General features: G+C 40.1%; 1 protein-coding gene across 1 annotated transcript; it reads right to left on the bottom strand.

The window, feature by feature from the left end:
- On the bottom strand, positions 1-12,882 carry LOC308284571 (ras-related protein Rab-6B-like; the record flags this gene model as incomplete). The annotated part of the gene is made up of 8 exons (XM_080725231.1): positions 1-65; positions 798-864; positions 4,760-4,853; positions 6,609-6,720; positions 8,423-8,528; positions 9,617-9,670; positions 10,563-10,621; positions 12,813-12,882. The coding sequence occupies 8 exons, from the start codon at positions 12,880-12,882 to the stop codon at positions 1-3; spliced, it is 627 nt and encodes a 208-aa protein (XP_080581357.1).
- Between the last annotated feature and the right edge of the window lie 234 nt (positions 12,883-13,116).

Raw genomic sequence — 13,116 nt, 5'->3', positions numbered from 1 at the left:
TTAACATGAGCACCCGCCCTCAGGGACAGTAGGTTCCGCTGGTTTGTCCAGCTTGATGTCAATCACTGAAATCATAGATGTAAGGAAGACACAGATGAATGAGGAAGAGCATGACTATCTAATGGCCTCACTAAAGTGCCTTATTCAACCTATTCTGTTATATTGTTCCGCTGCTCCACATGTTTTTTCACTATACTGTCCATGCCTAACAGAAACAACTTTACAGTATTACCCGCATTGCTTCCAAGATCACCGGACTTCCCACTCCCACACTTGATATGAACAATAACGCCGTTACATGCTTAGCACCTCATATTTTGTCCTCGTGATATATTGTTTTGTGTTACATGGTTATGTGTTGTTCTTGTGTTGTTTTTGAACAGACTTGTGAAGACAAATATCCCTTCGGGAACAATAAAGATTATTATTATTATTACTAATTTCAAATCAAATTATAAAACAAATTTGAATGGGTCTCTCTCGTCTCTCTCTAATTCACTCACTTTCACACACAAACACCACCTCGCCACCACCACTACAGCTCCAAGGCACTTGTTGTAAGTGCCTAGACAACCAGTAGGGGGTACCACACATGGCTGCTTATCGACGCCACCATTCAGACCCAATTCATGTTTGCTGTGTCGAGCACAAAAGGTCTAATGGCCACCGCCTCAGTAGACAGAGAGTTTCGATGCCAAGCCTTTGTACTAGAGGCAACAACCGGAACTGCCTTTTTCTCTGTCGTTTGGCAGCCGAGGCTGCTCGACACAGTGAGTCATTGTGGTTGTAAAGGATACTGCCTTCTGGGTTGGCATCATCCAGGCTCTCCATACCAGGTAGGGCCGCTGCAACACGGCGAAACAACTTGAGAAGGGAGGGTGAGGGAGGCAGAGGCAGATGGAAAGGGGGGGATAGAGAGAGAGAGAGGGAGGGAGGGAGGGTGGGAAATGGAGGAAGTGGGGGATGGAAAGAGAAGGATGGCAGGATACAGATGAAAACAGAAAGATAGACAGAGAGGAAAGGACGAGTTGTTGGATTATATGGAACTCTGTTTACTGTATAAGAGATTTAACATTTAAAGAGGTGCTCAGTGGAGCACAGCATATCTCCGCCAGGTTGGGTTGCCTTACTAGCCCGGTCAGTGAGAGTGAGTTGTGAGAGCAAGTTTGAGTGAAATAACTTTTGGCCCTGCGGTATCCTGAAACCATATCTCACATATTTTGTACTTACTGTACGGATCAAACTCCTGTTGTTTGCATTGGGGTACTTAACCAAGTCTGTCGGCCTGTCTCACCCAGTCAGGCATAGGGTGTTGCCATCATTTACATTCCCTTTGTCAAATCTAGGAGCTGGGGGCCAGTGGCCCACGGAGGTGTTGATCACCTGGTGTTTAGACAGAAGGCTATTTGGGTACAATATGCTAAATCTAATCTCAAGAGAGAGTCAACATGTCTGGGTCTCTGAGCCAATGGAATTACAGAACCTGTCTCAAGTTAACTCTGAAAGGGTTTAAAACCTTAACAAAATGTGGTAGAGAGTGTCTTCTCCGCCGGAAGCCGTGAGGCTGATGGTCAGCTCTGTGCTGGGGCTCTCTGCATCTCCTAAAATAAACCTGGAATCATCTCAGAACATCTCTCTCCGTCTCCATTCCTGCCGGCAACTGCTTGTCTTTTCTCTTAACTTCTTCTCCGTGGCAACAAAGGAATTAGGATTAGATTCAACTCACAGTAACTCCGGGTATTTCTATTCTAGACTCTTTGTCTAGGTGGGATATTTCAAATGGGGGCTCTGAGCAGTCGTGGATCCAGTCGGACAGTAAAAACTTTTCGTGAACAATAAACAATAGCAGCATGCAGCTGAGCGCCGAGGGAGGTCCGGTGATTTTCGTCCACCCGGGATCAAGGGCTTTCTTGCCTGGCTGTCTGTCCTACAGCGCATCACCCACCAAGGCCATGCAGGGCCAAGGGAGGTGTTGGACCCTTTCAACGTGAACATGCCACACAACGGCAGTAGGTGAGACAAGGACATTTTTTGCAAGAAGACTACAGAACGACATACAAAGAGGTCAATTATTTTTAATTCAATATCATGTAATAATCAGTTAAATGTATGTATGTATTTCATGTTTTTGTTGATTTTGAGCTAAGCAAATGAACATGGGGACCATTAATCGGAGTCCCTATACTAGATCTTAAAGGCATATTTGCCACGAAATTTTGTGATTATTTTCTATTTGCGGCCTAAATTCTGCGTTTCTTGGAAGAGGTATTACAGGACTGCACCGGATATAACGTAGAGTGTGGGTACGCGGGTCATAGCTTCTTGTTTTATTACTTTTTTATTATGTATGAATGATTCTGGGAATGGCCTGAGTTTAAATGGACCAGGCATTACTCAGAGTATGTTCGGTTCATTATTATGTTCATTATTATGCTATTTGACCCAGCAGTGATCGTAATTTGTTCTTCCCGAACAAAGGGGTCACTTTTCTCAAATTCCGTTGTTATGGTGTGGTACACTGCTATTTCTCAACTTTGAAGCACAGTGTTTTTAAGTAAAATGGATTTGATCTAATATTTCTTAAATTGTCAGTAGTGAAAACACGTCAAAAAGGTTCTGTTTTAGACACAATTATTAGGCATACGTCAGGTTTCTGTGATATTGAAGGTATTTCAGTGCAAACGGGATAAGCCAGTTGGTGGTGTTAATACACAAGTATGCCAAGTACAAATTCACGTTTTTTTCTGAATTATTGATTGTCACGTCTTGTCTCTTTTTATTTTTGTCTGAATATGGTCAAATAAGTGTTAAAGTTCATTATTTGGCATTCATTCGGTTTAGGAAAGCCAATAAGCTATTATCAACAAGTGTTTGTATGTATTTGTGTATCATTGTAAACCACCATTTCTAGATTATGTATACTGGTTATAATTGTGACTACATTAAGAGGGATATTTCAGTGTTAATAGAGGATTTTATGTATTTCTTTAAAAGTCTGGTATGGGTGTGGCAACGTTATAGAGAGAGTAATGTTTTTACATTTCAGATAAGAGGAAACTGAGATCCTTCACACTGAATGAATGATGTGATGTATGAACTGTAACCACATGTACAGTATGTAATCTTGAATCTGTATGTACTATGTCGAACTGTATTTTTCTTCTTTTTATGTTCTTTTCCACTGATTTACATGAATATGGTTTCACTGTTATTGTGAATATCACAGGTGTCTGTGATATTAGGGAGGAATGCGGTATCCTGAAACCATATCTCACATATTTTGTACTTACTGTACGGATCAAACTCCTGTTGTTTGCATTGGGGTACTTAACCAAGTCTGTCGGCCTGTCTCACCCAGTCAGGCATAGGGTGTTGCCATCATTTACATTCCCTTTGTCAAATCTAGGAGCTGGGGGCCAGTGGCCCACGGAGGTGTTGGTCACCTGGTGTTTAGACAGAAGGCTATTTGGGTACAATATGCTAAATCTAATCTCAAGAGAGAGTCAACATGTCTGGGTCTCTGAGCCAATGGAATTACAGAACCTGTCTCAAGTTAACTCTGAAAGGGTTTAAAACCTTAACAAAATGTGGTAGAGAGTGTCTTCTCCGCCGGAAGCCGTGAGGCTGATGGTCAGCTCTGTGCTGGGGCTCTCTGCATCTCCTAAAATAAACCTGGAATCATCTCAGAACATCTCTCTCCGTCTCCATTCCTGCCGGCAACTGCTTGTCTTTTCTCTTAACTTCTTCTCCGTGGCAACAAAGGAATTAGGATTAGATTCAACTCACAGTAACTCCGGGTATTTCTATTCTAGACTCTTTGTCTAGGTGGGATATTTCAGCCCCTCAATATACGATTCAAATTTGGGGTCGATCGGAAGATTCATTTATGATTTTTGCAATTTTCTGTAAAATAGGCCCCTCTCGCAAATAGGCAATTACAGCCAATCTGAATAGAATATGAAAGGTCTGAATGGTACATGTTTATCAGATGACTCCAGAGATAATATGTAGCAGATAGCAATCTGTGTGAGTTTTGGACAAATTCTGTAGGAGTAGTAGTAAAAACTGTATTTTGAAGAAATTGAAAATGTGGTTAGGCAGAAATTCGATATACTTACCATCATTGCACCCTTGTAACTAAATGGGATAATGTATTATACTGTTAACTATACAAACGTAGGGGGGAACCTATACCGTAAATGGGGTGTGTTTGGGTGGGTGGGTTATTTGTTATGTGTTTTTTGTTTTGTTTTATTGTACTTGTTGTTCCTGTCTTGTCTTTGTTATGTTATAAATTTGAAAAAACTTGTGACATTTGTCTAAATAAAAATATCTTTAAAAAAAAAAAGAAATTCGATATACTTTGTGGCGTTATGTTATGGTCCAAGGAATCCAGGGAAAAACTTTGATTGTTTGATCTATGGTTCAAAAGTTCTATCTAGGCCAAAACATAAAGCAGCCTGTACTGCATATTGCCACCATGATGTGTCTGTCTGTCAGACAGACATACCATCTCACATGCACACATCACACACACACGCACACGCGCACACACACACACACACACACACGCACGCACGCACCACGCACGCACGCACGCACGCACGCACGCACGCACATACACATACACAGAGGCAATAACATAATCAACAAAGATTATGAAATGATTGCTGAATGGGCTGTCTGATGAAAAGTGTGAGTGAGAAGAGAACTGAGAAGATGCTTAAAATTAAATGTACTGTAGTGATTGTGTAAGAACCTGTTTAACATTGCAGCCTGTCTTGGCACTGGTCTCGATGAACATGACGTTGAGTTCTTTGGCTCTCTGCTCTCCCTCCTCGATAGTGATTTGCCTTTAAGAAAATCAGACACTTATGAGTAATACTTATTCATTAATAACCAGTAAGACGCCAAAGGGCGAGGTCGCGCATTGTATGGGCATTCCCAGATATGGGCTTAATATTGATGGGCATAAAAGGGATTCTATTAGTGTGGTTGCCCTAACAGGGCATCATCTGGGAATCAGACAGAACAATGTCACAACAATGTGATGTCACAACAGGTCAGCAGCTATAGACATTGAGGCGTTGTGGATTACGGACAACATGTGCCGGTTTTCATAGTTTTTCATCGTTAATTAAGAAATAAATACTAATAGAATTTTACTTAACTTTTGTTGTTTTGCAGACATGGAACACATTGCCTGTACTTTTGGATTATTGTAAAAAGCTTCACAAATGTAATACACAGTACATGTCCAAATTAATTATGACTATATAGATGTAAATATTGTTGAACAAAATAAGCCTATAGTGGTATTACAGAGGGAGTATTAAATCAAATGTGCCCATTTACAGAGCACACCGTCTACTTACTAACTAAACTAGCTTATGATGTAACTTATCATACACCAGTGGTTACAGTTTTTTTCGATTGCTAAAACACAAAAAGCTAAAATTAGGCACAATTTTCACAACCTTTACTTCTGTCCCCAATAGCTTGACTCAATTTGTTACTACTTTAGATTTCCTTATCATATTAGACTCTGACTTTCCTTCTTTACACTCAGATGTCAATTTCACATCACCTTGTTGTCAAAACACAACACACACTTTTCAGGTTTGCACACACTTCTCACATAAAATCTCAAAGCATCAATCCACAACACACAAATATTCAAATCTCTAAACTTTCGGGTCTGGCGTCAATTACACATCACCCTGTTGTCTAAAAACCACACACAATATTGAGACAGGAACCGGAGGCAGAGATGGGCACAAAATACAAAAGAAATATTTGAAATACAAAGGTACAAATACCAGGATACTGTCACCAGGATAGTATCTTGGTGACAGTATCCTGGTCAGTATTAGACCAGTACTGACCAATTTCTTTCAAATTTTTGTTTTTGTTTTTTGTGCCCATGCATCTCTGACCAGAGGCATGATGCCTAAATCTACTGTAAATCAAAACTTGTTTTGGATGCATATTTGTGTGCTGTTTTATGTTTGACTATGAAAAAGGTAGGCCTACACTGAGTCATTTTACAAAAGGAGAAATATCTTATTCTCCAGAGCCATGGTCATTCTTATGGTGTGTTCCATTTCGACAATTGTGTTTTCAATTTTGCTCTTCAGTGTTCTGTACATGCTTGGTAGTGTTCAGCCAAAAGCTTAGTTGTGTTTATTCAATGAATGCATGTGTGTGTCATGTGAAAATATGGCTGTGTTTACCAAATGAAAACACGAATTCCATTTTGTGAACATGTTAAGAGATTTGATGGCAAAGAGTTGTTTTGCAAAGGGATGCCAGGGTTTAGCAATTTGTGTGTAATGTTTGGAGTTTTGCGTGTGCAGTTTTGAAAAAAACGTACAGTTTTGAAAAACGTGTTTTAGCAATCGAAAAAAACTGTAAGTGTCCAAATGGACCCTTACAGGTATGTAACTCTGGGAGTGTACAAATAGGTTCATTTGGTTCAATTTGAGTTATGGTTCCATTTGAGTTATGGTGGTCCTTTAAATTAAAACGTTTGAGAACCACCGTGACATACACCATCAGTCAACGACGAAAGAATCAAACGCAAATGGCCAATCATTAACACTGCTCACCTCTTCTCCTCCAGATCTGTCTTGTTGCCCACTAGCATGATGATCACATCGCTTCCTCTCTCCGTCCTGACATCATCAATCCACTTGCAGGTCTGCTGGAATGAGTTTACATCTGTGGATGCCAGGGAATTAGCTTTAATATCCAGAACATTGCTCTCAGATAACAGGCCATATTATGTTCAGCACATGGCTATGTGTGGCTGTATGCTGCTTGTTTTTTCGACAAAGCCTTTCTTTGTGTTCCTTGTGCCTTTACATTTACAGTACACATACATTTTGCTCTCAAAGGACCACAATAGAACATGTAAGATCTTGTGCTTTTTGAGTTTAATCCTTTGACGGATATGTACAGTACAAATATATGTTTATGCATTTTTGTCAATAAAAACATCATAATCATTGTTTTGCTGCAATTGAGGAGCTTCCTTTTTTGTAATCTGTCTGCAAGTAACGATCAAATGATGCGATGCTTTATTCTATCAGTGGACTGGCAATGTATCGATCAATAAAAGGAGAGAAAATACATTGCCTTTCATAACAAGTAACACCACTTTGCTTTCATGTCAAACATGGAAGAGGAAGTAATCAATCCATAGGGGCCGCTGTGATGTACTTTATCGATATGGAGATGCATTGTTATATAGTATCCATAATAATAAAGGTCAACGGCTCCCCATGCAAAGTAGTTGGCTGTTTATAGCTGACGTTTATGCCCTATTTATGCTTTATAAATATGGCATCAAATAGAATGCAGGCTAATAGACAAAACAATAAAATGACAGACAGAAAGACAGACATATACTCTACTGTACATTAGGGCATTCACGAATAGTGATTTTTAGTATTCGAATGATTCAACCTCAAAGTATATTATTCGACCTTCTACAGGACTGGCCAAACTGTCAAATATTAAGTAAGCAAGAGGCGAACATTGTGAAAATAGCCGATCTACATGCTATTTTCACAATATTTATCTGCGGAACTGAGTCACATTAACTGTAATACCTACAATTCCAAGTGCTTGTCAGGGTGGGGGTCCCCAGTTCAAATATGTTTATTTTGGGGGTCACAGCCTAAAAAGTTTTGAGAACCCCTGGTATAGAGCATTAACAAATTCATCCACCAGGGGCATTGCCAACTCATTCTTAAGACTTCCTATCTTGGCAAGCTTTATAAACTATATATTCTTTAAGGAGAAAACAATAAAAAAAATAAGCGAATATTCGACTTCGGTGAACAATGTCGAATAGTGACTTTGATATTCGAATATTAGAATATTAGAATATTTGGTGAATGCCCTACTGCAGGGGTTTTCAAACTTTTTTGACCCAGGGCACCCCTGTAAATAACCTTTTCATCCACGGCACCCCTGAGTTACACTGTTGATTTTTAGAATCTTACATCATATTGGAAAATATCTGTTTCCATCAGAACTGACTGAAAATAACGTTATACTTGACGTTTAACCACTTTAACCCCAGCATGCCTATTCTGGGGGAATGTTCACCAAAAATAGCCAATCTACAAGCTCACAACGCGTCACAACGTGACGCCTTGTGAGCTTGTAGATTTGCTATTTTTGGTGAAGAGAGTTGTCGTAGATAGAAAAATAACTCATCAAGTACAGTGCAAATCAGGTCTGTTTTACTAAGCATAGTGAAGTGATATTGATGTAGTGATATTGATGAATTCCAAATATTATCAAATTATCTCGCGGCACCCCTGGACTGGCATCACGGCACCCCAGGGTGCCCCGTCACTCACTTTGAAAAACCCTGCCCTACTGTACATAGATACATTAAATAGGTACTTACTTGTGATATCATAGACAACCACAGCTACAGTAGAGTCTCGTATGTAGCTGGGGATGAGGCTCCTGAAACGTTCTTGACCAGCAGTGTCCCACAGCTGCAGTCTTACCTACACACAGGCATGCATGCACCCACAACCCCATAAGAATACATGGATCCACACAGACTCTACTACATACACACAAGCAAACACTAGCTGTGATTGTGTTTATGATCATTTATGATAGGCTGACAGAAACATTGGGGAAAAATAGGACAAACCCAACCTAAAGCTTATGATTGAAAGGTCATGACTTCTTATTAGCTTATTACTGCCATAAACAACCCTATGATAATCTTGGTAATCAATGAAGAGAACAGTAGAGTAATTAAACAAATTAAGTCAAAGATTAGACCAGAGGTCTTAAACAGGGGGTCCGGGACCCCTAGGGGTCCCCAGAGTTACTACAGGGGGTCCTCTAAATCTTTGAGTGATAGAAACGTTTTTTCTCCTTTTTTATATTAACCACTTGAACCTTAGCGTCCATATTCCGAGAACTTTAGCCAAAAATAGTAGATCTACAAGCTCACAACGCAGAGGCGTTGTGAGCTTGTAGATCGTCTTTTTTCGGCGGTTACACCCCACCACTCCAACATGTCTCCTTTCCGACATGTCTCCATTCCGACACTAACCCTATCTCTAACCCTTACCCTAAACGTAACCCCTATGGAAGTGTCGCCACTCCGACAATAAGAAGTCAATTTCGGAGTGGCGACATATCGGAATGGAGAGCGACACCCTTTTTCGGCAAAGAGCTTTGGTGTATAGGGGAAAAAGAGCAGACTAAGTACAAAATGAAAGGTCAGGTTTATTAAGTATTGGCGGTTCAAGTGGTTAAATATCTGAAAAAACAAATTGACATGAATCCAAAATACACTGGCGATTGTGCTGTCAAACAATGAAACTATATGGAATCTATGATAAGGTAGTGGGGGTCCCTGCTTCATCTCACTCTCAACTAAGGAGTCCCTGGCCTGAAAACGTTGAAGACCCCTGCAGTAGAGTAATTAAACAAATTAAATCAAAGATTAGACAAAGCAGGGGGGGAAGTAGGTCAGTGAAACAAACTACACTGATGGCAGTAACACCAAAAGCAGACGTAATATGTTCTCATTAGTATGTGTGGTGATTTTCATATAACAATCAAGGTTCCATACTGTTCGGTCCTCCAGATACATGGTCTTAGATAGGAAGTCAATCCCAATGGTTGCCTAAAAAACAACGACACAAAGACAAAGTGATCAGCGAGACCCAGACCTCAAAAACAAAATGTCTTCCTGCATGGCTGGTCACGATAGTGGCCATGTGTGAAAGAGCAGGAAAACACAGAAAGCTTTTTTTTTAGGGGAAAAAGAGGCAATAAGTGCTGTAAATTGAATAATGGTGGAAAGCTAATTTCATCTGGATTGCCCTAAGGAGTCAATCATTCAGACCTGTGATGTACCTCGATTCAAAGAAAAGCCCTACTGAGCACAAACTGAATTCTCTTTCTAAGAGCTTAATACTCAAATGCTGCTGTTTCCTTAAGATGATTTCATAGTTATTGTATTAGAAATAGTCAACTTCATCCACTGTTGTTGCCCATGCAGTATATGGACTCTTTATCATTGGCAACGGAATCAAATCCACTACACTAAAACAGAGAGACAACAAACAGACAAAAATAATCATATTGTTTCTAATCTCTGTATTACAATAATTAATTACTTAAAACAAATCTCTACATACAAATGAAAAAGGAAAGCATTTCGTCACTGTCGGGCAGAAACTTCGTAACTCCCAAGTTTAAAATTTTCAAATTTCAACGTTTTTTTCTAAAGTAGAGCCCTGATTCACCATACAAAACTGTCTCACAAAACCAGTGAAAATAGCAGATCTACAAGCACACAACGGCTCGAGGCGTGCTTGTAGATCGGCTATTTTCACTGTTTTAAATCATTTCTAAAATGATATATACAAAACAAACGGTTTTGGACATACAAGGTTTCCACCCGACAACGAGGATTTACAAATCTGAGCTACTATCCACTACTATCAGCTCTGCCTCATCATAACTAGTTTCCTCTGAACTGGTTCTGGCTGTGGTTCTGGTATGAGTCTCACCTGGTACGTATTGTCAAAGCTGTCGTACATGAACCTGGTAATCAGAGACGTTTTCCCCACTGTAAGATAGGACAAGACAAGACAAGACAAGACAGGACAAGACAAGATAAGATAAAAATGGGTTTAACAACGTACAACTGAAGTTAGCTTGCTTAGCTTACTTAGATTCAAAGTGCAGGGATAAACAAGTTCAAATCTAATCATCACCATAATGCCAAAACATTAAGAGACTCATTATATTTTGATCCTTAATGTGACAAAATACCATGAAATCTAATTTAGAAAACAGTATAGCTAATCCTTAATCAACAATTACTTGTCCAGCACTATCAAACCAAAATAACAGAGCTTTTTTTATTGATTGAATACTTTATTACCAGTTTACAAAAAGTACAGAGGTATTATAAAGAAAATATTATAATAATATTATAATAAAGTCTATAATAAGAGCAGGGGTGTAAGATTTCCCTGCAAAATCCTACAGGTACAGTTATACAATCATGCTAAAAGGATAACACAAAAAGCCCTGAGGGCTGTGTTCCATTGTGGTCCTATCTATGTACCGTAGCTATTGCATATACAATAACAGCCATTAACTAAACAGCATGAGAGGACATATCTATGACACAATGAGACTAAAAGGAAAAATGTCTGTTGAAAAGTATGAGGGAAACATCATACACACCATTTCAGATATGTTTATGAGACCATTTTGTTATGAGTAAGATCACGATCTCTCCACCTGAACCTCAAGGTGAACCAAACGAGACCCATTTTGTTGACAGCAAGTCTTGTGCAGTTTTACTCAGTCTTACTGATACAAACAGCCATTTCTTTACATTATGTAGGCCTATGCTGCATTAGCCATCGTAAAGTGCTTTTCCAACAGGCCCAGGGTGCCAAGCTATGCCCCCATAGCAATTGTTTGGAAGTGCTGGTTTGCCAAGGGGCAGTGGCAGTGCTAGGCCCTGTTTCAGCACCATGGAGAGCACCATGCAGCATCCTATTGTAAGGACAGGCTGAACTACGAGGCCTATGCCAGCAAAACATGTTTGCTCAATCAACTATACTCAACAGATAAACACAGACACACGGACACACACACACACACACACACACACACACACACACACACACACACACACACACACACACACACACACACACACACACACACACACGAGTTAGTTTATTCTATAGTGGGCCTCCTACTTAGTTTCATGCAGTGACCAGTATAGGCCTACACATTCTTTCAAGTCTTTCTATTTATTTTAACTTTTGAGTTACATTTGCCCATGCAGGGGCACCATAGGAAGGAGCAGAGCCACTGAAGATGTCTGATGTCTGAACACGTATATTCAGGGAGCTTCATAGCGCTAAACCATTATCGATCAGTCCCCTCTGTATCTGTATCTGTGCCTCCATCACATCAAACCTCGTACACAGTTATTATCACCTGAATAGATGGATTATTGAATATTAATATAATGTTATGGCACTGCCAGGGTGTTTTTATCTCACTGTGTATTACAGTGAAGTGCCAAAACGACGGAGTGTGGGCTGAGAGTGCGAGCTTTTAGGAATGCTACACAGACATCGCCAGCCTAGGGTGTGTCCCGACCCGAACTGACACACGGGAGATGTTTGTTATCCTCTCCAAAAATATATATCTATGTAAAATGAAAAATAAAACCAATAAACGCAAGAAAATTATCATACATATGAAGGACATCTTAATAAATATTCTAGCAGAGGCAAATGCATCTGAAACTAATCCGTTGTCTCGAAACAGAGCTAATATTTTTGTCGGTCACTGCAGTATCTAGGATAGGCTACTACATAAAAACATCCCAATTCATGTGGCCTATTATGACACATTTCCATAAATAGACCTGGATATAGGCAATACAATGAAAATAAGTTTAATTCATGATATAGCTCGATAGATGTACACTTAGAGTCGGTTGGGCTTTTGGAATTTATGTGCGTGCGTTTTTTCCGACTAATCACATTTTTTATAGGCACATATGAGCTGCCAAGAACCGGTGAATCAACCACATAGATGTCAAACATACTAAGGACAGCTGGCAGTCTACACACATAGGACAGAATCCTTTAAAACTTCAATATCAGCAACGACTAAAAGACAACCATCGGTTCGCTTCCAGGATACGCTATAACGCCTGCCTGGCGATGAATGATGAACCAAACATTCACAGCTGATCATCACTCGCAGAAGACGGGACTCACCGCTTTGCTCTCCTAAAAACACGAGTTTAAATTTCCTCAGAGGGTTCCCCAATTCTCCTCCAGCGGACATGGCTACGGCGATGAGGAGCGCTGCTGGGATTATTTCACAGTTCTTCTAAATACTCTCTGCGGTTCTTCGGTCGTGTGTGTGCGTGTGTGTGTATCTGTGTATGTGTGTGTGTGCGGGGGATCCTCCTCTCGTCACAGAATGATGGGAATGCAGCTGAGCGTCGTCCTGTCAATGTTTGCGCCTGCGCGACCTCACCTATTTAATTCCCTCACCTTTCCATAATAAAGATGTAAT

Source organism: Nannobrachium achirus (assembly GCF_963921795.1).
Source record: "Nannobrachium achirus genome assembly, chromosome: 5".
In the NCBI taxonomy this organism is placed as follows: Eukaryota; Metazoa; Chordata; class Actinopteri; order Myctophiformes; family Myctophidae; genus Nannobrachium; species Nannobrachium achirus.
Note: the sequence above shows the minus strand (reverse complement) of the source record. Positions and strands in the feature narration are given on the sequence as shown.